Source organism: Diabrotica virgifera, chromosome 2 (genome assembly GCF_917563875.1).
Source record: "Diabrotica virgifera virgifera chromosome 2, PGI_DIABVI_V3a".
Lineage (NCBI taxonomy): Eukaryota > Metazoa > Arthropoda > Insecta > Coleoptera > Chrysomelidae > Diabrotica > Diabrotica virgifera.
In genome coordinates, this window is record NC_065444.1 from 13,049,613 (window position 1) to 13,077,308 (window position 27,696).

The 27,696-nt window shown below is 33.0% G+C and overlaps 1 protein-coding gene across 1 annotated transcript in view; it reads right to left on the bottom strand.

Moving 5' to 3' along the window:
* The window catches only part of LOC114333350 (uncharacterized), a 941,557-nt gene that overhangs the window by 808,662 nt on the left and 105,199 nt on the right, over positions 1-27,696 (bottom strand). The window contains exon 2 of the mRNA XM_050643392.1: positions 8,082-8,116. Coding sequence (XP_050499349.1) covers positions 8,082-8,116 — 35 coding nt within the window. The remainder of the gene's footprint in view (positions 1-8,081; positions 8,117-27,696) is intronic.

A 27,696-nucleotide genomic window follows, 5' to 3' on the forward strand; every position in this document is an offset into this window, starting at 1 on the left:
CCCTAGCGGCAACTGCCAGCAAAAAGACTAAGTTTTCACTCTAATGGCATATAAAACAACATAATGCTATTCTACATCCCACCAGAATGAAAACAATGGGAACCTCCTCTGGTTACACCTCCGAGGCTTCTACAATTTGCAAGCCATACGGATGCTGAGACTAAGGAAATTGAAAATGGTTATTCATTTTTGATTTACATTTACTCTGTGTGGAGTATGAAGGAACCATTCTCGTTGGAACTTTACCGCGCTGAGCAGATGGGACGTGAATTGTAAATTGTAGAATTCCCTCATCTTCCTTAGTCTCAGCATCCGTATGGCTTGCAAATTGTAGAAGCCTCGGAGGTGTAACCAGAGGAGGTTCCCATTGTTTTCATTCTGGTGGGATGTAGAATAGCATTATGTTGTTTTATATGCCATTAGAGTGAAAACTTAGTCTTATTGTTTTTTAATTGTTAATGCAGCGCATATGGCAGGGCGGGCGCTCGGGCTGTCGGACGTTCTCGGCGTTTTTATACTTGTTAAATATACATACAGTCGGAAAAATGAAAGAATACCCATGAACGAACATATAAAACACGCTGTATTTTCCTGTCACCTTGTCACAAAGAAAATTGTCCAGTGCAAGTATATGTAACAATAATTATTACATGTACTTGCGCTGGCCAATTTTTTGTGTGACTTGGTGACAGGAGAATACAGTTTTATATGTTTGTTCATGGGTATTCTTTCATTTTTCCGACTGTACGTTTTTGGTAACCATGTTTTTTAGTTTTTATAAATTAATATGATATTTTGAACCACGTTTATTATAATTTTGGAAGGTATAAATAATAATTAAGAAATTAATAAAACGTTCGAAATTTTACAAATGTATACCAAAATTATTTTTTTTTTTTTAGTTTTCATCATTGAGATTTAAAAATTTTTAAGATTAAAATTAAATTTAGTAATTTTTAAGATTTTGGTTACATGACAGATGAAACTGGAGTATTATCACCCAAATTTATGTCAAAAAATCCAGTACCTAATGAACTGCTTCAACGATGCAAATGTACAAAAATTTGTAAAATTAAAGCATGTAATTGTAAGAAAAATAATGTTACTTGTGTACCTTTATGTGGTTGCAATCTACACGTACCGGCACAAAATTCCGCCATCCAAAATTTTTGATTAAGTTTGACAATTTATAACTTAATTATTTGGGCTCCGATTTTCAAGATTCTTGCACCAGTTTGTAGGTACATGTATTGTTATCGTTTGGTTTTATTCCATTAACATAAAATTTGTGCTTGCATGACATTATACAGGGGTGAATGCAAGCGTTGTATTTTCTCCTAACTTTAAAAAATTCTATTGAAAAATGGAAGAGCTGATTTTGTTTCATAGTCCTGTCATATTATCCTAGAGGCATCACTAAAATTTTGTTTTTTGAATTATCCGAATATCTCTGTTCTTGTAAGAGCTGTACAATTTTTTGTAAATAAAGACACTGATGGACTCATAAAATAGAGGTTGGATTGATAAGATTAGAATGGCCCGCATGCAGCCCAGATCTCGATCGTAGTGAGCATGTATGGGATGAATTAAAAAAAGCTATAAATTTGTAAATATTGATTTTGGCAATTTGTTTAAAAAAATTGTTTAAACAAATTGGGACCACTTTTCGCGTAGGCGACTTCTTGAAACTTATTCTGGGGTGTATCACGAATGTGTTTATGGCCTCCTTCATATAAGGGCGGTTTGCCAACGTTGACGTCGCGGTTTACCTGAAAAACCCAACCCCCGCGGTTCAAGTTAACATAGAAACAAATGCAACCGCTCAACATCGTACATAATATGCAACCGCCAGTTTACCAGCGTTTAAAATCTCATACCCTATGCAAAAAAATCTCATGGGAATATTTTCCAACGAAGGCGCCGCGCGCCATTTTCGCTGTGTCTAAATGACAATTTGTATTTTCGAAAATATTAGTTGTTTCATTAGTGTAGAAAGGAAATACTTACCGAAAGTAATAAAATTAAGAGAGCAACAGTTAATCGTTCTAACAATTATGTTTAAAAATAAAAATTACAATTACATGATATACAAAGACGAAAAGTTTAAATAATATGAAAAACCAAATAAACAATAAATTCAAATAAACCAATTAATACAACAAATGCGCTATTTTCACTGTCAGTGAAAATGATAAACGTCAAAATTCATAGTAAACAATGTATCCAAGGGATGCTGTATGGTTTATCCTTGTTTAACTTATTCTGGGCCCGGATTACGTACACTCGATACGCATCGTATCCGCCATGTTTTCCCATAGCGCCTTACGGGAAAACATGGCGGATACGATTCGTATCGAGTGTTCGTAATCCCTATGCTGGTTTCTATGGACAAGCGGCTTAATTTTGCGATACTAGTTTCTGTGAGTAAAAAAGAGACCTAGTATACTAAGTAATTTGTGAATAATTTCATGCATGCGCAAATATATAATGGAAGAAATATACTTGACGTTTATGCAGTATATTTATTTAAATCCTATAATCTAAATTCAAATATATTGAATGCATCATAGTAAAAAATAAAATTCCATATAATTTATTTAAATATGTTCTAAAATTGTTTTCGTTCGATTCAGTTTGTATCAAAGATCTCGTTGTATTGGGAGTAAACAACTAACTATAAACAACACTCTTTCTTTGACGTATCGATTACGTTAGTGAAAGCAGTTTTCACGAACGAGAGGAAGAAACGAGAAGCAATGACAGCGAGAGAATTAGGTCAAATTGACAGTGTTGACAGAAATTGTTGCCGCAGAGAGAATAAGAAACGGCTTGGGCTGTTAGAGACTTGCTGTTTATGTATATAATATGTTTCCTATAATACTTATTATGTTCCTACGGTTTATTATTTTTTGCCACCTTACCAAGATTTCTAGTTTTTTTGACGCAAAAATGTAAAGCGCGTAAAGCCGAAGAAAAAGATGTAAAGCAAAAAAAAGTTTGTGATCCAGGATGGTTTCAAAAAAGAATTGGGATTCTTCATTGGCATGCCAAAATCTTTTTTGACATGCCAAAATCTTTTCTAGTAGTTTTTTATTGTGTAATGTTGATCTTTTGCCTTTTTTACTATTTATTTCCAGTAAAGTACCCCGCACAAAACCTTATGGAAATTAGGTCCCAGTAGATTTAGTTCATATTTTAAGAAAATACACTTTGAAGTACTGTGATAAAAAGTTCTCATGGGCACAACTCGATCGTATGGAGTATTTTCAAGATATAGAGGCACATACTCGGAAAATTATAAGATTTACGGGGTATTTCAATTCTTTGAGTTACTGGTTATCGGGCAACATGTAGAAGTTTGGATCAAAGAAAAGTACTAGTAGTCTAGGATTTTTTCCTGGCTATCCAATGACGACCTTTACTTTGGCCTTGACCTTCAACGGACGTCATCTTCTAGAGTTTCGAGGGTTTTCGGCATTAAATTGATATGAATAGATTACTCATGGGATATGGCTAAACACCAATATGCCATCAGAATTGACCTCCGGAGCACGTGGTCCGGAGGTCAATTCGACTGCAAGGGACGTCATCTTCTAGAGTTTCGAGAGTTTTCGATACTAAATTGATGCAAACGGATTGGTACACACCGAGTACCCGGAGGTTTTCTGAGTTGCTGTTCAAAGAAAGCGTACAAATTGGTGAAAATTTTTTTTGCTATTTGTATATTTTTATTAAAATAACTATGTTGTGCTATTCAATTGTTTTAATTATTTATAAATATAAACTCAATTTATATCTGATAATGTTTTTCTTTCATTTGTTTTAACATCGGTTTACTATATTCTATTTTGATATTGTGATTCATCGTGGTCACTAGATACTACAAAGTCTTTTATCTACGTCATATTCGTGTTCAGCAACCCCAAAAACACAAGAGTAATCCGTTTGCATCAATTTAGTACCGAAAACTCTCGAAACCCCAGAAAATGACGTGCCTTAGACACCAGGTACCCCGGTGTCTGTTCTGCTGACGTATTTGTGTTCAGCAGCCACAAAAATCCATGGGTAATACTCATCTGCATCAATTTAATACCGAAACCTGTCAAAACTACAGAAGAGGACCTGTCTTACGCACCAGGTGCTCCGTGGGTCGGATCTGATGGTGCATTCACGTTCAGTAGCCCCAAAAACTGTGAATATTGAGTTTACACTAATTTAGTACCGAAAGCTCTTAAATATCCAATGCATGCCGTGCCTTAGGCACCAGGTACTCCGATGGCTGTTCTGATGGGGTATTCGTGTTCAGTAACTCCAATTTCCAGTAATCCGTTTGCATCAATGTAATACCGAAGACCCTCGAAACTCCAGGAGCCGCTTTCATTGACCTTGGAAACCAGGTGCTCCGGGAGTCCCTCCAGTACCCTTCAGTAATTCATTTGTATCAATTAAATGCCGAAAACCATCGAAACTCTAGAAGATGACGTCCCTTGCAGTGGCCCTGGCCACCACGTCCTCCGGAGATCAATTCTGATGGCATATTCATGTTTAGCGATCCCAAAAACCCATGAGTAATTTGTTTATATCAATTTAATGCTGAAAACCCTCGAAACTCTAGAAGATGACGTCCGTTGAAGGTCAAGGTCAAAGTAAAGGTCGCCATTGGATAGCCAGGAAAAAATCCTAGACTACTAGTACGTTTCCTTGATCCAAACTTCTACATGTTGCCAGATAACCAGTAACTCAGGGAATTGGAGTAGCCGGTAAATCTTATAATTTTCCGAGTTTGTGTCTCTATATATTGAAAATCCTCCATACGATCAAGATGTGCCCATGAGAACTTTTTATCAGGATGCTTCAAAGAGTATTTTCCCAAAGTATGAACTTTGTATATTCTTGCATGAAAGGGGCTATTTTCCCGGGACGCTCTTCTTATTTCTTCTTCTCGTAGCACTACAGTACGGGGTGAGTATTGGCTAACTGCACAACTCGCTTCAATCTCGTTGAGTCAGTGAGTTAACATTGTTGTTAAATCTGATCATATGTTGTCTCCCGATCGTTTCTAAGGCTAAGGGCTTTCTTCTCTCTTGTCGAGGCTTCCTCCCAGATTAACTTGTTAAGGAGATTATTAGGAACTCTATGAACATGGCCTGTCCATCTTAGACGCTGAGATTTAATTTCTTGGACTACGTCGCTAGCCCTATAAATCTGTTTGACCTCGGCATTTGCTCTCATTTGGTATTGGTTAATATTTGGGTCGTGGTAAGGCCCAAAGATTCCTCTGAGAATTCTTCTCTCAAAACATCTGAGTTTTCTTTCCATTGCTTTTGCCAGAGCCCACGTCCAGATACATGAATACCGGTCTAATCGCTCTTTTATACAGGGTGTCCCGAAAAGATTGGTCATAAATTATACCACACGTTCTGGGGTTAAAAATAGTTCGATTGAATCTAACTTACCTTAGTACAAATGTGCTCATAAAAAAGTTACAGCCCTTTGAAGTTACAAAATTAAAATCGATTTTTTTTCAATATATCGAAAACTGTTAGAGATTTTTTATTGAAAATGCACATGTATCATTCTTATGGCAGGAATATCTTAAAACAATATTATAGTGAAATTTGTCCACCACATAAAAATTTTATGTGGGTTTTGTTCCCTTAAACCCCCCCAAACTTTTGTGTACGTTCCAATCAATTCATTATTGTGGTACCATTAGTTAAACACAACGTTTTTAAAACTTTTTTGCCTCTTAGTATTCTTTCGATACGTCCGTTTTTATCGAGATGCGGCTTCTTTTTTAATATATTAACATAAACATTTTATGGGGATTTTGTTCATTTAGACCCCCCAAATGTTTATGTACCCTCCAATTAAACTATTATGTTGGTACTATTAGTTAAACACAGTGTTTATAAAACTTTTTTGCCTCTAGTCTTTTTTCTATGTCACCTTTTAATGAGATATGGCGTCTTTTTCAAAATATACCTAAAAATGTAAATTATAAATAAATTTTCAGATTATTAACAGGTCTCTATAATCGTACTTAACCATATGTGGTGGATTCGAAAAATATTCAAAATATCTCGATAAACACTGGCTTATCGAAAAAGTGCCAGGAGGCAAAAAAGTTTTAGAAACATTTTGTTTAACTAATGGTGCCACAATAATAATTTAATTGGAACGTACACAATAGTTTGGGAAGTTTAAGGGAACAAAACCCCCATAGAATTTTTATAGGGTGCACAAATTTCACTTTAATTTTTGTTAAGATTTTGCTGCCATAAGAGTGCCACATGTCCATTTTCAATAAAAAAATCTCTCAAAGTTTTTGATATATGAAAAAAAATCGATTTTAATTTTATAACTTCAAAGGGCTGTAACTTTTTTTGTGTACACTATTGTATATAGGTAAGTGAGGTTTATCAACCTATTTTTGGTCCCAGAATCTGTGGTATAATTTATGACCAGTCTTTTCGGGACATCCCAATTTTTTAATGATTGTGTTAGATTCTTAGATGTAATAGTAAAGTGTCAAGAGCATAGATATTTGATTTTCTATTTATTGACCCCTAGACCCATTTTTTGCCACTGCCTCTAATTTATTGAAAGTCTCCTTTACATCGTTGACTGTCTTTCCCACAATATCTATGTCATCCGCCTAAGCTAGTAGTAATTTTGGTCCAGTTACTGTCAGTAACTACGAAATTCTTACTATGGTAGGGGAGAAAAGTATGCTAAATGTGCAGTCACTCGAGCGTTATGGAGACCTATTGGGTTGAGAAGAGTAGGTCTTAAAACCAAAAAAGTTAAGTAAAGTTTTCCATCTTAGTGGGGACTTTCCATTTTTTAATTTAATTTTCCATTTCCAACAAATCGTCTTTTTAGATTATTGCGCTATCCATAGATCTATCCATAATTCGAAAAAATGTCTCGAATAAAAGTTCCTTATTTTTACGTAAGGAATCCAAATCTGCAATAAAAAATGGGGGCTCCTATTTAAGATTTTAAAGTAACCCCCCACCCCACCTCCGTGGGGGTCGTGTTTGGTGTCGTTCGATAGATTTTTCAAATATACTGAATAACTGTATTTTTCAGTTTTTTGATCTGATGTTCATTTCGCGAAATATCGCGGGATTCCTATTTAAAATTTTAAATTTACCCCCACCCCTCTCCGTGGGAAGTCCTGTTTAATATCATTCGATAGATTTTTGAAAAATATTGAGCACGTATTTTTTAGTTTTTCGATCTGTCATTTATTTCGCGAAATGTTCACTTTTTCTTTGTGAAACTTTAGGACTCACCAATTTCCTTACGCCCCGCTCAAATCGTCAGATTTTTGAAATATACACTGTTTTGCATGTACTTAACTTACCTTATCTTAATCTGACGATTTCGAGTTTTTCTAAGGATAGATTTTTTTAACGAACTCCCTGCATTAAGAAACAATGTATGGTAGAGGTACATTTTCAGGGTACAAGGTCTCTCCCCATGTAATAATCTGACGCGCTCGAGTAACTGCAAAAATCCCTTGGGGTCCCCTACCACTATTTTCTACAGGATTGTATTAAAAGCTCGTTTCCTTGTTTAAGGCCACTGTTTATTTCAATTGATTTTTAGAGTTTGTTACCTATACGTATACCTACTAGTACCAACTAACACGTATATGAAGAGATGGCACCTATCTATCAACAGATTATGGATATTTATTGAAATAAAAGGCAGATATCGAGCACCTAGCTTATTAAATTTTGCTCGAATATAGTTTCGCCCCTAGAGCATCATCAGGGGCGTCTGAAATAAGCCCAAAAACGTCATTGTAAAAAAAGAAAGTTGGAAAACCTTTGACAAAAAATCGAAGTTAATGTGTAATAAAAAATACAATAACGTAGACTTACTTCGTCTACTTTTGCAACCAGCTGCGTTAGGGGTTAAAACGGCGCTCAAAACCCTAAAACCAGCCCTGTTCATTACATTAAATTATCTGCTTATATCTGGAGATAAAATTGTATTTATGGTATTAACCAAATCGGTCGGAAGCCAATTCCAATAATAAATTTAAAAAGGAATTAAATAACACTTACCACTCTACTTTCTCCTTCCCCGTTCGCAATTACCACTGAAACAAAAAAGAAAAAATGAAAACCGATACATTTTTTAGTTCAATGTACAATAGTAAGGAGATTATGTAAAATATTAGTCAATAAATATAGTTTATACGTTTAAAAATAAAGGAGACCTTTAAAATATTTATGGTATAAAAAACAACGTATTCTCTCAATTATTCTTGTTTTTATGTATGGAACGATGTTGTCTGCCATTTTTGTTTTTGTTCCGCCTATAGAATGCATCTATGCATTTCTGCATGTTTTTCTATAAATTAATATGGATTCACCGTTAAATGCTTTACCTTAGCTCTACAACACTTGCTGGTTTAGTTTTACAAATAATGTTACTTTTCAAGTATCCCCAATAAAAATAATCCTTAGGATTCAAATCGTGTAAACGAGGAGGTCATTTAATACAACCTTATCTACCAATTCATCATCCAGGAAATGTCTGATATACATAAGTGTAAGTTTAACTATATTTTTTTGTAATTGCTTTAATATCTCCTTTATTAGGTCAAGTCTGAAGGGGTTTTGGGATTTAAATTTGTCTTATAATATATATGTTTATATCTTATGATATAAACATACATGAGAAAATGAACATAAAATTTATAGAAACTTTTAATTTATAGTTCTAAAAGAGAGAGATGGTACAAGAAGAAAAATCAAAAAAGCTGTTTTTATTTTGCACAATAAAACAAACTACATTCCAGGTTTGTAGATAGAATGTATTAGGACGTGATGTTAAAAGGAAGAAGTGACTAAAAGGAAGAAGTGACTAAAAAGAAGACTGACTACTTAAAGCATCGGGATATAACCATGAATTTTTTTGCATAATTTACAATGGAAGTACAGTAGAGCGTCGATAATCCGAACTAATTGGTACAGGGGTAGTTCGGATTATCAAATTGTTCGGATTATCGAACATATGTTCAAAATACATACAAAGCTCATAAATATAGTACATGTACATATGTACATACGTTTTAGTTACAAGGAATAAAACACCTGCATAATAAACATATATATTGTATGTTTTCTGCAAAAACAAAACACAAATCCGCGGTCATATTTTGCCCATATTGTCATATTAAATACAAAAATTTGGTCCGCGATCATATTTTTTAATTTTATAAATTTTTTTTGCGTTCGGATTAGCGATCGTTCGGATTACTAGGGTTCGGATTATCGACGCTCTACTGTACTATAACGATTTTAATGCCAAAGTTGGATGTAGTTCTCAAGATTAACTACCTGTTATCATTATTGTTCTGAAATCAAATGGACTCTCCTACAATTAAAATGGTTTTTAAACTCCTTTTCTTTAAAATGTATGTCACATATCTGAAATGTCATTATAAATGAACTGTCAATAAAATTAAACTATTAGCAGTATTTGTTTTATTTAGAAACAAAACAAAACTGACTAATTTAATTTGTATTTTGAGAACGATTTCTGAGGTGAAAATCTAAACATGTACAACGTATTTTCAATTAAAATCGTGGTTTATTTACTTTGAGTAGAAAATACACTTACTCGTCCCAGATACCTACGGTGTATAAGAATAAGACTCTTTCCGCATTATCGAGGCTTAGGCGAACTGGAACGCTGGAGTATTTTCAATAAAGTTTCCCGCAAGTATGTACTATAATAATTATTATTGCATATTATATTAATTGTATCTTTAGATTATTTTATAAAATATTTTAAAGATATCACGGGGAACCGCAGTTTCGGTGTATTGAATCTGTGACTTGTTTTCAACTAAATTTTGGCCTCTGAATCCAAAATAACCGCAAATTTTTAATATAACATAAATCTTTTAAGATACAGGATACCCCAAAACTCATTCAAAATGTACATATCTGCGTATAAAGGAAAATAAAGTAAAACCTTCCAAATATACTGCTGTTTGCAAAAGCCTTTACTACAAGTTAAATTCTGTTCGTACAATCCGACAATAACTATTGTTTAAATAAAAAACAGTATTTACATATTAAATAAAAATTTAGGTTCATGCTTTAACAATAGTCAGTGTCCAATAACAAATATTCAGAATTCATATCCGATATTGAACAGAATAATTATATCACCCAGTAGATCGCACGAATTTATTTGTTGTTATATTCACACATGTGGATTATTAGTTTAGATACAAATTGGTCAATTATCAACAATATAATTTGGAAATGATACGAAAGTGCTGACGAAAGTATAATTATTTACCTTAATTAGATATACAAATCACGCGGGCATCGTGTCAACGATGACCCAATTTAAGCTTCTATAAAACTAAGATCTCTCGCCTAGAGAAAGAGTCTTCAACTAAACGCGTACCAGTAACCAGTCAGTATTCAAAGTTCTCCCGGGGTAATTACCCTAGTGTCGCTTCTATAAATAAATTCCTTTATCGCTATTGGTGTTTCCCTTATCTGAAGAAGAGCCTCCACTGAGCCCTAGGATCATACAGTCAGACATCATAATAATGAACACACATTATGTGTACAAAAATTTGCCTCCATGATCTTCAAATTTTGGCGGAGGTGCCCACCTTGCACATCAGCGCCTGCACCAAAATTTTAAAGAAATCTGCAAGGTTGTTATGTACAAAAATGCAGTTTGATGCTCCTGTTGCAATTTAGCAGTTTGAAGCTCTCCAAGAGTACCTAGCTAGACAATTTTAGCGTAAATATATGCCCGTTAATTTCCAAGAAAGTTCCCAGGTTAAAAAATAACTTCGAGATAGGATATCAAACACATAAAAAAGAAAGAAATAACATCAGATTTGAGAACAAATAACAACTTAGACAAATATAATAACAACAAGAGCTAAAAGACAAAGCACTTACACAGTGATATCTTGTTAGAAAACTGACTTTTCTATGATCTTTTAGGCACTAATGTTTAATTTTAGTTGACTTTATATATTTTTAATAGCTTACCTCCAAACAAATGGAAGACACTGAATTTATATCTTTTATTTTACAAACTACGATATCTAATTTATTTATTACACTAAATCTAATAATTTATCTAATCATAAATTTAAAAAAATACCGCGACCGTTACATATCAAAATACACCGACGCGACGTTTTCAAATTCACCACTGACCTGTCCCTAATTCAAATGCACCTTTTTATATATTATTACAATGTTCCAGAATAAGGAAGATTATTACGGAAGAATTCATCTTATTCTAGAATAACAATCGAAGGGTTATTTACATACCTATATAACATTTTCTAGAATGAAAAAGAAATATTGAGGTGTGTACCTGTTAAAAATGTCCCCCTTTTAAAAGCATTCACAAATAAATCAAATTCAGCAAACAAAAAGGGTATGTTAAATTATAATAAATAGGCCAGGAGCTGAAAACAGTCGGGTGACATAATAATGTCACAGTATATAAACTGACATGCGGTGACTGTACGAAAACTTACACCGTTCAAACTGGCAGAACCTTTAACAAACGTATATCAGAACATAAAAGGGCTCTCAAATATAGAAAAACAGCAAATATTCCCTCGATTCAGGATAGAATCAGTAAACTTAGCAAAAGATACGTCCTAAGAACAATTAATAGCAACAACACCAGGGCTAAGGAGGTCCTTAAGACCAGAGTAGATCGTAGAGGACAAATACTCACCAGGAACCCAGCAACAAAAGTTCCCTTCCCGCCTGCCAAACTTCTAAATTTGGCAGGCAACGAACTTCCTGAGGAGTATTGGAACGTCCTTGAATCAATTCCCCTATTCTATCGTAGACAATAAGAAGTCTACACTCCCAATGCTGATTCCAAGAGCCGTTCCTAAATAAGATAAATGAACTTGTGTCTAGTAGCAGCACACCCCACAAAAAAAAAAAAAAAAAAAAAAAAATACCAAAAAAACTCAAAAAAATGTAAAGATGTAAATGGCATGCCGTACCACTCCAAGCAAAACCCCAGTCCACTCGTCTGGACAACTTACCAACCTGTCAACCATAAAATTCGCACCCAAGACGCTAATATTTCTCAAAACTCCCCCCGCAATAAAAAAAAGGGGGGGGGGGGGGAATCTGCCCTTGAAGAGGCTGCAAAGCCTAAACGAGGTTAATCAACAAGGTGGAGAAAAACAGATTCTACGTACACATTTCACCTCCGAGAACATAATCATTTTTTCATGGCCAGTTTCAAATTCTTCTTATTTAAAAAAAAGGCCTTAATCTATCTTAATTTGAATCTATGGAAATTAATAAATTAGGAATATAGATATATTTTTAAATGACCAACTTAAGCCAAATAGCTTTTCCCTCCTCAACATAGTTAAGGACTATAAAGTGTAGAAAAATATTAAAATACATAACTTGAGAAAGGCACTCTGCCGAAATAGCTGTACTGGCAATTTGTAATAAATCGTTAGTAATTTAAAAAGTCCACCGAACCCACTGGACACTGCAGGAGGTTTGGGTTATCCATAAAACTCAAAAAACCTGTCAAATACCTGGCCGTGTCAAAATCACGAGGATATTACCTTTATTTCTCTGGACTATAACACGACTTTAATCACACGCTTTCATGTAATAATTTCATTGAAACTAGTATTATTTACCATTCAACATCCAAAAGCGCGTCAAACGTAAAATATTTCGCCATTTGTCTCGTGTCTGGCAATTCTCATAACCACAGCATTTTGTGAAAACTAATCATTTTATTTTGGGTCAAAACGATAAATCAACATATTTGGTTGTTATTGTCCACGGACGAGCGACTCTCTGATGACAAAAATGAGTATGGCGTCCATGCCGGTTTTGTTTAACGCGTAAATATATAAATAACATGGTCTTGGTTTTCAACATAATTCAGTTCGTGGTTAGATGAAATTCAAATAAACAAATATTGTTGATGGAGTGTTATGGTTTCCTCTCTAAAATATATTTATTGTATTTCTAAACAATAAATCGAAACTTTTGTTTATATACAGGTAATTATTTTCAGCATAAAATAAACGTTAATTTTAGCAAAGGTGCTAGTCCTCTGACCTGTTTACTTGGAAGTTAAGTGCTTGATAAGCCAAATTGGTTAAGATTGATTGGCTTCTACGATTCTGCAGTACCTAAAATTCACCATTCTATGTTTTCTTTGTTTCAAATTTTCAAACTGCTACCTTCTTCTTCTTCATGTACCATGTCCTTTCAGAACGTTGGTTACCATCATAACTATCTTAATTTTATTCACTGCCACCCTAAATAGCATGCTTGTATCAACACAATACCAATCTCGCAAGTTCTTCAACCATGAGGTTCTTCTTCTTCCTGGACTGCGTTTGCCTGCTATTTTTCCTTGCATAATATTTTGTAGCAACCTATATTTGGGACCTCTCATTACATGTCCGAAGTACTCCAGCTTTCTCTGCTTGATGCTTTTTATGATCTCAGTAGTCTTGCTGAGACGTTCTAGTATTGTGGAGTTTCGAATCTTCTCCATCCAAGAAACTTTTATTATTTTTTTATAGCACCACATTTCGAAAGCCTCAAGGCGATTTAGATCGAAAAAGTAAGAGCGAGAACACGTAACAGCGAAGTAGGCGGATCCTCAATGCCAATTTTAGGTCTCTGTTACATAAAACCTTGGACATCCTTCTAAAAGCGGCTCTAGCCTGCTCTATCCTAGATCTAATTTCGCCGTGACTTTTTGCGTTACAATTTAATTGCTATCCAAGGTAAACGATTTTATCAACTTGCTCAAGTTTACCTAATAATAAAACACTGAAAACGTTTGTTTTCTATACTTCCACAGAATTTATTATAACTAAGTGACTACAGCTGTTTTGGCAGAGTGCCTTTCTCAAGTGATATAGTTTACAATGTGTTTGCCTTTTTAAGTCTTCGACTGAAGAGGTTGAGGAGTGAAGAGCTGTTTGTCTCGAGTTGGTCATTCAGAATTATATCTGTATTTTTCAGTTTATTAATTTCCATAGATTCTAAAAAAATAGCTTAAGGCCTTTATTTTGAATATGCAGAATTTGAAACTCTTCATTGAAAGAATGATTATGATCTAGAAGGTGAAGTGCGTATGTAGAAGTATCTGTTTTTCTATTGTTGAATGCCCTTTTGTGTTCTGCTATCCGTTTGTCAAAAGTTCTGCCAGTTTGACCGATGTACGTTTTCGGACAGTCACCACACGTTAGTTTGTACACACCACTCTGTAGTTGCTTTCTCTTTCGGCTTTTATTGTTCTTAATATATTTGCTTAAGTTGTTGTTAGTTCTGAGAGCTGGTGTTATTCCTTTCTTTTTTATGTATCTGACTATTTTTGTTATTATCTTGCCAGTATATGTGAGATACACGATCAAATGCCTTTTGGAAGTCAATAAAACAACAGTATATGTCTACAGATATATCTCGACATCCTTGAGCAATTACGTTCATTCCAAACAGTGCCTCTCTCGTTCCAAACCCGTTACGAAAACCAAACTGTGTGTCATCCAGGTATTCCTCGCATTTATTGTAGATACGACCATGTATTACCGTCAGAAAAATTTTCAATAAATGGTTTAATAAACTAGTTCTATAATCAATACAGGTTTTTGCTGTTGTCTTCTTAGGTAGAGCTATAAACAGTGAATTAGACCAACCATTAGGTAGTTGTCCGCTGGTATAAATGGTATTGAAAAACGAAGTTATAGCCTCTAAAACATTGCTATCATTTATAAGCTTGTATATATAACTGCTACCTTGTTATTACCTAATGTTATTTATCTGTTATTGCTCCATTAGCTATGTGCATACCCCCTAATATTGTTGACTATGAGCAACGAGACCTTCGTATCTTCTTGGTATGTGATCGGATCTTTACCATCTTAAGTCACGCTCTGGTCTATGTAAGGATATTATCGTCCTGATATTTTCTTCTTAGTCTTTATAACCGTCTACACACGCTCTGACAACCTGACAACTTGACCTCCTGAACGACAGAATTCACCGACCATTTTTATCGGGGTCAGCTCTACAGAGAGGGGCTAAATTATGGAATAAATTAATTTTATCTAAAATGGATGAATTTGGAGAAAAATCGCGAAACAGGTCGATTTTTTTTAAATTACAATTTTTTGACATATATTTCATACTAGTGACGTCATCCACCTGGGCGTGATGACGTAATCAATGATTTTTTTAAATGGGAATAGGGGTCGTGTGGCACCTCATTTGAAACGGTGTTCAATTCTCTATTCAGTAATATAAATAATAATATCATTATTTATACAGGGTGACCAAAAAAATAATTTTTGAATTAAATTAATTGACGCAAAAAGAAGAATGTATGTAATTTATTTAACTAAAAATACATTGTATTGTTGTCAGTAAATAGAGAAAAATGCTTATTTCACAAATAAACATTTCTTTTCGCTTAAATTAAATCACAAACAGCCTACCACCTACCACTTGGCAGTTTGAACATTTAATTTAAGCGAAAAGCAATGTTTATTTGCCAAATAAACATTATTTCCTATTTTCTGACAGTGATAGAATGTATTTTGAGTTAAATAAATTGCATACATTCTTCTTTTTTCGTCAATTAATTTAATTCAAAAATTTGTTTTTTGGCCACCTTGTATAAATAATGATATTAATGTTTATATTATTGAATAGAGAATTGAACACCCTTTCAAATGAGGTGCCACACGGCACCTATTCTCATTTAAAAAAATCATTGATTACGTCATCACGCCCAGATGAATGACGTCACTAGTATGAAATATATGCCAAAAAATTGTAATTTAAAAATCAAAATCGACCTGTTTCGGGATTTTTCTCCAAAGTCGTCCATTTTAGAGAAAATTAATTTATTCCATAATTTAGCCCTTCTCTGTATACACGTCCTGACAAAATTATCTAACAAAACGTGAAATTATTATTATGCTTACATTTTGTCTAAACATAATGTGTATAAGCTGTATTTTTTAATTTCTAACGTCCAAATTGGGAGTACAAAAAGTGCAAAGTGCATGTGCAAAATTCTCATAGTTAACACGTCATTTGTGTATAGATAGATCATTAACGAATACGGAAAGAACGAAATAAACAACGTATTACGAATTTATGGTAAATGGTATATTTTGTAAAATCATCATTTCATTTATTAGGTACCCTGTATATTATAGCCTTTAGCATAGTTAACACGTAATTTGTGTCTACAGCTTTACAAAAGCAATCAATATAGATTGTTAACAATTATTCATCCGTGTTGGAGTCAGAAACAGTCAGACCCAACGTTGTCAGCCCCCACAGTCACGTGGTTTTGTCATAGCGTGTGTAGACGGTTTATGACTTTTCTACCATACGATCTTATCTTAAGTTATGACTTAAAAATCTTAAGAAAGACTGTAATAACCATAAATTTGTATTTTGCATCTACATTGACTAAAATTGGTTTTTTATAGTTATTAAGGTACCAAGGGTATTATAAGGATAATAACGCTTGAGGTCAATGGTGTATATACCGAGGGCCTCTGCCAGAGGGATATACGTTGACCGAAAGCGTTATTATCTATAATACCCATGGTGCCTTCAACGTTTAATGTCCGACTAAATTATTCTTTACATGCAAAAAATTTGAATGAATTTTGAATTAATTAGTTTTCAAATAAGTACATTTACCAGCAATAGTCATAACGTAATTGTGGTAACCCTAGTTTTACTTAGGTTGTTATTTGTCAACTTGACAGTATTTAAATAGTTATTTAAATGTAATGCCCTAGGGCGTTATTTTTCAAAATATCGCCCTAGGGCATTGAGTCTATTGAATAAAAAGGAGTATTTGCTTTTACTTACAAGTATTTAAGTATTTACTTAAAATGACTTTATTCAATTACTATTAAGTAAATACTTAAATACTTGTAAGTAAAAGCAAATACTTCTTTTTATTCAATAGACCCATTATATCATACTTAACTGACTTCGAAATCATGTCATTATTATTTGTCAAACAATATACCAGTCGGACATTAAATAAAATAACAACTCTATGAGGTAAACTAAATTCCGTGTCTAAGCTAGTTTAACCTGAATAAAAATTTTATTTGTATCTCGTTAATGCCGTATTCACCAATAATCAATAAAAGGCACGCAAGATTAAATTTATTCATAGATTTAATTCCATCAATTTCGTTTCACCATTGGCAAATAAAGTTAATCATCAAATAAATCGACTAATAACTAAAGATCTACTGTCAATAAAATTTTGTTTGACGTTTTATACCCGTTTTTATTAGAGATCAGATTGTTGAAACAGATAAGAGATATTTGTTTTGCTCAGTTCGCATATTATGCAAAACCCGCTCCATGCAAATTTCAGGAAATTTATATGGCTCTGCTTTCTACCCTGTTTAGGGTATTTCTAAGCTCAATATTCCAGTTAAGTGTCCTGAAAATTCGACACCTAAGTAGGACACTTCTTCTTCATGTGCCTCATCCTTTAAGGACATTGGCGATCATTGTGTCCCATTTTACTCTGCCTGCAGCGGTTCTAAAAAGTTCTATTGTTGTTCCTCCATTTCACTGCTTTAAATTTTCCAACCAGGACTTGCGTCGTCTCCCCGGTCCTCTTTTTCCTTTCACTATCCCTTGTGTAAATAATCGCATCAACTCATATTTTTCATCTCTTAGTATGTATATGACCAAAGTAACTCATTTTTCTTTACTTCATAGTGTGGAGTATTTCTTTTTTCTATGGATGCTATACAATGTGCAACTTCTCTCACTACTTACATACATTCAAAACGAACAATTTCTCATGCAGTGAGAAAAGTCGGCCACTGCAGTGAGAAATGTTTTTTCTCACGGGTTCTCGTACGGTTCTCCATATATGATAGCCGTTTCCATGGTAACATGCACAATACAAACACAATTAATGTTGTCAAATAAAATGTGTTGGAGAAAAACTTACCAGGAATTACTTTTCAAAACTGTTCGAGAATAACTGTTAATTAAAATTTTAAATAAATAACGTAAGTATATAAATTTTAAGAATATTAAATACCAACATGTATAATATGTATTTTATTTCAATTTATGTATATAATATACGTAGAAGCACCTAAATTATTTAATTTTAAAGTTTGAACTCTTGACAAAACCGCATCCACAGAAAAAGTACAGTGTACAACACATGAGAAAATGACATATTTCTCCCTGGCTTGATTTGCGGCCCTCGCCTCGTGCCTCGGCTCGTGCCAACAAACCTCAGCGCTCGTGAGAATTATGTCTTTTTTCTCACTTGTTGTACAATATACTATTTCTTTTTTCATCTTTCTGAATACTTCCGTGTTTGTTATGTGTTATATATATATCCATGATATTTTTCACTTATACTTCGATAACACTACATCTCAAAGCTAGAAAGTATTTTTTCAGTTGAGTCCGTAATTGTCTAGGCTTCAAGTCCATATAAAAGGACAGAGAATACATAGCACCCCAATATACTCTAGTTCTAATTTCTATTCCCAGCTTTCCATTTTATAATACTGTTTTTATCTTATTGAAAACGCTTCTGACCATCTCAATGCATTGTTTTATTTTAAGGCTACAGCCCCAGTGTTCATTTAGGTCACATCCCAAATAATTGTATCTGGGTACTTGCTAAAGCTTTTTGAAGTTATACTTCTTTAGGCGCGATTGAGATTGAGGGTGAATTTATATTGATCTACGTGCATGCGCACACCGACAGTATGGTATTAGTCGTTATACGGGCTCTGATTGGGTGTTGAAATGATCTGTCAATAATAAATAATTGTTCAATATGAAGCTAATCAAATGTATAATATATTAGTTTTATTGTTGTGAGGACAGAAACAAAAAAGTTTATAATTGTAGTGACATTTAAATAGCTTTAAAAGCAACAGGTACGTAATAATTGTAAATGTATTATAGGTACCTACCTATTTGAACCTACCAAAATACATAGTACGTAATACTTTTATTTACATAATTTGATTACCATCAAAATTTCTATCAATGTTCACCTAATATATTGTTTTCTTACTCTATGTTTTGTTGTATTTTTTAAATTCTAAATCATTTCAATTCAAAATCAAAATAATTTAATTTAATTCAAAAATGTCAAAAGCTTAATCGGTTTAGTTAGTCGATCTTCGCACATAATGACACATTGCCTCCATGGCGAAGCGTTTAAGGCGAATGAACCCCAATATACCAACCGCGCTGATAGCTGGTTCGAATCCCAATAAAAACTTTTATTTTTTTATTTTTTTTTATACATATTATGATTGTAAGTATATTTATTATATAATTTTATTTTCAGAAAATACGTATTTAGTTAAAAAAATTTCCGACAATTAATATTCAGAAATCATTTGTGGCATTTTTAATGTGTTTGTGTGTGTTTTATTCTTTTATTATTTTAATTTCTTTGGCACTGTTTTAATAAAAATGTTTGAGAAGTAGTAAGTATAAATTAGTTTAATATTTAAATAGAATATAAATAAAAAGTATATTAATTTCGTTTAAATCATATAATAGAAGTATAACTTCTTACGTGCGTACAAAGTACACACACATTTTTTTTTTTCTTTAACATAGACTGTTTCGTCTTCACTAGTAGAAGTAGTATTCGCAAGTAAGACACTAACGATCTGAAATCGAGTCATTCTCTATTGAGCATGATGTGGTTGTTCTATTGCAATTCTAGGTGAGAACATTTAGGATTTCTGAATAAAATAAGTTGTTTTTTAGATGGACTGAGGGTTACTTCCCATTTGTTGCACCACTTTATTATGGTATCAAGTTGTGCTCGTAGAACATTCTCTACAGTTTTCCTAAATCCTGCGGATAGAAAGACCGTGTTCTCAATATATAGCAGGATAGCTTTGAAAGCTGCATTGGGGACTTGGAGATCACTATTGTAGACTGAATATGGAATAGAGGCGACTATTGACCCCTGTGGGTCTCCTCCTAGAGGAGTGAATAGTGTGGATAGTTTTTTAGCGATTTTTACGCGTATATTTCGAGCAGAGAGGTAATAGTGAATTATTCTCAGGAAAGGGGAAAGACACTGAGCCTTGGGGCAGTTTTTGGTCTGTTTCAGACCTAACCGAATGCTTTTTGAACATCTAGAAAGATGTCTATAGCTTGCCTACTGTGCTCATCAATACGTTGTATGTGGAGTGACCAGCTCTGTTCCAAAATGGATGCGTGGAATGACGTGCTAAGTCTCTAGGTATTCTATCAGTATTTCCTTGAAACTTATCTCATAAATATTGTCTATATTACTTGGTAATGAAATCCTATTCTGGTTTCTAATTACATTGTGTGCTAATTACAAAAGAAGGCACAGGATATGCAACCATATACGGAAAACCCAGCCACACCAAAGATATTAATTTAAATGACCAAACCAAAAATTTCCAACCACAACTGATTCAGTCAATTTGTACTCTACGAGCTCCCTAGTGGGAAAGTTTTGGGGTAGTTCTGATTGCTTTCATTTTATATGGATTTTGGGCTGCTGAATCTGAATATGAGGTTTGCGGACAAGATTTCTTGCCGGAACATTAAAAAAATCGCGAGAAAATCGAAAAAGTTCAGCTTTTTTCCGCTTTTTTGCTCAAATCCCGAAAACTGTTAACTTTTAGTAAATTATCTGTCAACAGTAATTAAAGTACCTAAAATTATCTACAAATATCACTATTTACTTTTTGAAGTTATACATACTTCTTTACGCGCGATATGGGGGTGAATTTTTTATGTTAAAACCTACCATCCCGGCGCATGCGTATTATAACTTTGTTCTGATTGGATGTTCAAATGACATGTCAAAAATTATCCAATATGGCAGCTGTAGCGCAGCTGTGGTTTGGACGGTTGACGGTGTGGTTATGTATGGTTGTTGCGTTTTAAAATTTGTGGGAAGAGAAACAACAAAGGTTAGTAGTTAATAGTTATAGTGCCTTTTTAAATAGTTTTCATATTATATTTTTGAAGTTATACTTCAAAATGTTTTAATTTATGTATGTATCAGTCCAGAAAAGGTGTGGAAAGAATATATTAGTGTTTTTAAATATATTTTTCTACAAACGTGTTAAAAATGCAATTTTTAGGACTCCATAGAGCGTTAAAAATGCTACTTTAAGGCACTAGTGCTTTAAAATTTTTAGGACACTGCAGTTAAAAGTGAATTGTCAAATTGTGAAACGTCAAAATATTTATATTTCATTTATTAACATTAATATTAATAATACAACTTGCGCAATTTGAAAAAGGTGGTTTAAAAGGTTTTTTATTATAATTTTGTGTCTTTGGATTTGTCTTCCTTGGGCTTAAAATAATAAAACATCTATTTTTATATTTCACTTGTCACCGTGATGTATAATTATGTATATCTGAAAGGTAACTAGCATGCGGCTTGATGGCCTTGTTGGTAGAGCATTACACCAGAGATCAAAAAATCGCGAGCAAATCCCGGACGATTCATATTTTTTCTTTTTTTTTTTAATATTTGGCATTGAAGTTTTGGTTCATTTTTGGTAATTATTGTTAATTTTTTATATTGTAACTGTTAAGTAGGTATATTTATTTTGTTGAAATTATATTATAATAGAAGTATAACTTCTTACGTGCGTACAAAGTACACACATTCTTTTTTTTTCAGACGATCCGTTCGGTCTAAATTGCAAGTTGAAAATTGCCAATTTTGAACGGTCTCGGCAAAACCCACTTTTTACATTCCAAAACTTTAGTTTTTATTAGAATGCTGTCATTTGATAAATTTCTCCTAGGGCCGGTTGTTCGAACGCTAATCAACAATAATTATTATCAAATATTTAATTACTGTCACCAACTGTCAATGTCAACTTTGTTTGGGTTGCTGAAAACATAATTGATTACAATTATGAAATTACTTAATCAATTATGTTAATAATTGTTATGTTAATTGATTAACTAATCTCATAATTTTAATCAATTATGTTTTCAGAAACCCAATAAAAGTTGACACTGACAGTTTTGGTGACAGTAATTAAATATTTGATAGTGATCATTGTTGATTAGCGTTCGAACAACCGGCCCCTAGTTTTCTGTACAAATAATAAATGTTAGTTCAAAATATGAATATGGTATGTCTCTTCTCACAGCTTCCATGAATCCATTCCATCCTAAAATACCGAGAATGTCTTTGCTTTTAGATATATGCTATATTGTAGCACTGGTGGCAACGCTTATAGGTAGCTGCTAGAAGGTGAAGCGTTTGTAGCCACAGAAAAGACCAGAAAAAAATTAAAATCAGCGTTTTCGTACACCTGTTGTGTAAAGCACGGCTGGTCAATTTTCTGCAGATCGCCTGCGATTGCTGACACTTCCAGATAAGCAACGCGCTTGCTCAAAGTCTTGTAGCGGCAGTAAGGCCCAGATAGTTGGTCTCACCATTCCTTGCAGGGTTGGCCGTTTTCTTTACAAAAAGTACGGCTCAAGAAAATAGGTTGATGTAGTTTCCTCTTTGGGGTTTTGTTCATCCTATACAGAAGCTGTTCGCCTGGAAGTGTCAGCATTCGCAGGCAATCCGCAGAAAATTGACCTGCCGTGCTATACACACCAGGTGTACGATAACGCTGATTTTAACGTACATAAAATCGACGAATACCACACTTTTCACGTCATATGTGGCATTTCTTGAATTACACCAAAACATGCAGTAGCTCCTAAGCAATCCATTCCTCGGATAAAAAAGAAACCCGCGACTGGGTTATATAGGTGAGTTCAACAAGAGTGTAACAATTTCTACGTGGGATAAACTGAAAGACCACTAAATGGCAGACCACTAAAGAGCATGAAACAGATCAAGAAAAGAAAGAAACATTGAAAATTACTCCCCAAATTGTTGTCAAGGAATTATAAATCAATGTTTTCAAAGGTAAATTTTTCTTGTTCAAGATCACCTCTCACATCCAAATGTAGTTATTTTTTCACAGATCCGCCCTGGTCTATTTCTTTTTTGTAGTGAATAGGAGATTTTATGGAATCAATGTATATTCATGTGATTCTATTTTAATTAAAGATATTTTTTGTAATTTGGAAGCCACCAAACTACCAAGATAAAAAAGGACCATCAAGGACTCTAACTCGTTTTAATAGAGCCATATATAAAGTCTCGCGAACTAAATCGAAGTCAAATGCCCCCGATTACGGAAGTAATTGACTTTATTAACGGATAATCGCCGATTCGGCAGAAACAACGGGAATAATCGAATTTTTAAGTTGATTGAGAGACATTATCGAGATGGAGACGCGAGATGGTTGGGTCGAAAGATTTGTTATTGGAAAACAACTCGATTAGAATTCGAAGCGGATAAAATCACAACCCAGAAATTAATCGCTAGGAATAATTTTAGCGTTTGCTTGAAAATTTACGAGGAGAAATTTTATCGGGCTTTGTGTTAGTAGTCTATATCTACCCAATTTCAACTAATTGTAGAAAATTAATGCTATAAGGCAAATTAATAAAAAACAAAAAGGAATAATTGGATAATAATTCATTCTCCTTCTAATAATTTGGGTATCATGATGTAAGTTTTGTTTTTATTTTTTAATGTTGTAATATGTTGATAAAATTTGACCTCTAAAGTGAGATCCAGTGATCACCCTCTTTGCATAAATTAAAGTAAAACAAGTTAAAATAAGAATTCACAATAAGAATTGAGATCTTGCTCTATCACATAGTTTGGCATGTACCAAGCAAATAAGAGAGTTTACTAATTAGTCCAGGAAACTACGATTTTTTTTTTCATGACAATTTGTTTTTGTAGTATGGACCTATTAACAAGAACCTAAAACATAGGTAATAAAGATCTGCGCATAATTCTCAATCTATATTGGAATCAGAAAGCTAACATCAAAATAGAAAATTAGACATCACAAGCAATAGAAATACGTAGAGGAGTACGACAGGGATACATTTTGTCACTACTGCTATATAATGTATATAGTGAAAGCATACGCCAGGAAGCCCTTTTGCAAGCAAACGAATGAATCGTAATCAATAGGGCTTTTCATCGATTGTCATTTGTTTCGAGCTTCTGTCATGTGTCACATAATATTAATATATCTACGTCATACGTCTTTGGTTTGTATCATTGGTACATACCAATAACGTACGACGTAGATAAATTAATATTATGTGACACATGACAGAAGCTCGAAACAAATGACTGTGAATGAAAAGCCCTATGGAGAGGTTGTAAATAATATTCGATACGCGGACGACTCTGTACTAGTTGCAAGAATAGTAAAAGGATTACAGTGATTATTTACAAATATAAATATTTCTTGCAACAATTATGGCATAAATATGAATATAAAAAAAATAGAAAAAAATATTTTAAGAAACGCTTTTCTTTAGTTACGAGTGACTAAAATTAAAAATATTATAAAAAAATCGACTAAAAAGCAAAAAATAAAAAAAAATTAAACTCTAAGGAACATTCGAAAAAAACTGTTAGACAGATTAAATATACAAAAATCTCACACATTCGTTAAAAAATTGAAAAAATCTAACACATTCGTTAAAGAAAAGCGTGGGGCGCGAAAAGTAAAAAAGTATGTATCTTCAAACCGTTTATTCGATGAAGACGCGCCCCACGCTTTTCTTTAACGAATGTGTTGGATTTTTTCAATTTTTTAAAGAATGTGTGAGATTTTTGTATATTTAAACAGTTTTTTCGAATAATCCTTAGTTTGAATTTTTATTTTTTGCTTTTTATTTGATTTTTTTATAATATTTTTAATTTTAGTCACTATTGTTTGTTTTTTAACCAAGAGGAGTGATTCAAATTTACCGCACCGTAATGCTTGTTTCTAATTGGTCCAACCGCAGGCAAGTTTACTCCACGGTTCTTAGACATTACTACGGTTGCCTAAATCGACTAACCAATGAACATTAAGGGTGAGATTACGTCACGAGAGTTTACTGTCATTTGAATCGTAATATGATTTTTTCGAATCCTGAGAAAACCAAGGATTTTAGAAAAATTTAAACGCAGGATACAAGATTACATTATTACCGTGGGCGGAAAGCCCCTTAGAATAAACAAGCAGATTCTATTGAATGAAATATTGAATATCATTAAATTAAATATCACACTTCTCTTTTATTTTCAGCCCTGTAACTTATTAAAATAAACATTATAGAAGTTTTCAGGGACTTTCAGCCCTCGGTAATAATGTAGTCTTTCATTCTGAGTTTAAATTTTCCAAAAATATTAATTAGTTTTCTCAGGATTCGAAAAAAATGAATACAATTAAAACACATTGAGAATTTTGACATGCGTCAAAATTTTGCATTAACTCAATGCAAAATTCTGAACTGTTGAATTCCAGCTTCCCTAATAATTATTGTACATCAAAAGACATTAGAAACTATTTGTAGAGGATTGAAATCTGTATTGGAAATAACTGTTAAAATTGGTCTACGTAATTAAACATATTCCAAAATTTTGTAAAAATGTTATACATTTTAGTTTTCAGCCCAAACTTAGGCCACACACAATGCAATAATGTTCACATTTTTGAACTGTCAATATTTTTATTTTATCATCTATTGTTTAAAAACAATACAGTTGATAAGATACCCTCAGTTGCGGAGAAAGGATTAATAATAAAGATTTTTTTATTCAGTCAATGGTGTGAGCACTGTCAGTTAAATAGTAACGTGTGGCCTTACTTTTACACGCATACCTATTGTGGCAAATGTATCATATTTTTCAAAAGTTTGGAATGCATTTAAATCGTAGAACAATTTTAACTTTTGATTTTAATACAGATTTTAATTCTCTACAAATATTTTCTCATGACTTTTGATGTAAAATAATTAGGGAAGCAGGAATTCAACAATTCAGAATTTTACATTGAGTTTCCTATGGCCCTTTTTACGATTCACCACCCGGTATAAGATAAAATGTGTACTATTTGTCTAATTATTTCATAATAACACAAATAATACACATATATACACAATAACACACATTCAATGATCGAAAATCATTTAAAAATATGGGAATGTAAACTCTTGTGACGTAAAGTCAAAAATATAAGTCTCCCCACCACCGTCGGACAAGACAACCGTAATAAAGTCTAATAACCGTGAGTTTACTCCACTGTTATTAAATTTTGACACTAATGACATTTATGAAATTTTGGAACTTCTGTCATTTTATAGGTTAATTAAGTATATCGGCGATTTTTTGTGTTTTCTGCATTATTCCTTAAATTTTTATATTTTTGGTCAATTTTTGTATAAAAACAGTTGTTTTTAAAACTCTTTAGCGATGTGTTAGTATAATATAATATGTATGGATTATCATCGAAAGCTGATATGATCAACGAAAAAAGAAGATGAATTTGGTGACTTTTCTAGTAACTTTCTTGGGTGTGAATCTGTTTTTTTAGTTTACTCCTCTTGGTTAAAAAATCAACTATAGTAACTAAAGAAAAGCGTTTATTAAAAAATGTTTTTTCATGTTTTTTTATACTTTTTTATTTTTTGCTTTTTCGTCTTACACTTTTCAAACTTTAAAATATATTTAAAAAAAGGATGTATATGTTAGACACATTTTTTGCATTTATTTCAACATTTAATACATACATTGTACATTTTCTATAATTTCTTCATACATTTCTTAAATCAAAATCATTATTTACACCTATTACAGTTTTCGCAGTTTTTCCATCCCTTCTTATGCACACTTATTGCACGGTGTAGACCCTGCTAATTTCTTGCGAATTACGAATTCTAATGTTAATTGTAGCAAAAAACGTCTCTACCGGTGGTTTTTCTAAGACTACGTTAAAAACACGAATTTTTTGAATTCGAGTTTTGGTTGAAGTTTTGTTTTGTATCTTATTGGAATTTGACACGAATAAGCGCCTATGTTTATATAAACAAAGATATGAGCGTTCAAAATCGTCGCCGCTTAGGATGTTTATAAACATGATGTACAAACATGAAAAGTAGTCGGAATCGGCAAAAAATTTGAAACTTTTTTGTTTATTTATGAAGCATAACGTAAACAATTAACGGAAAAAGAGAAATTATATATAGATCATATAATTAGCTACAGTCTGTAAAAGTTTCAAGTTTCTACATTGTAAAAAACAAGAAAATTTAAGCATTTTCCATTAAAATCGTTTTTTCTTTGTTTAAATATGTAATAAACATAAAAAAAATTGTATTGACTATTCATGTATTGTTCCCGCGAATGCATATGCCTGTAAATTTTCATTCATTTGCATTAAAGAAAAGGCAGTCAAATTAACCTCTAAATATTTGATCCAAACGATTGAACTAAAGAAAAGCGTTTAAAAACCAAGTATAATTATTGCCTTCAGTTAAAACATGATACAACCAGCACATATTCGTATAAACGGCATTCAAATTGAAAAAGGGTGTGTGTAGAGAGAGGGTTGGCTTCGGACTCAATCCATTAGCCACAACTTACTAATATTTGGGAACTTTTATAAACGAGACTGAAAACCAAAACAATGAAATAAAAAGACGTATCAAAATTGCCAGGGCCACTTTCATGAAGATGAGAAAATTCTT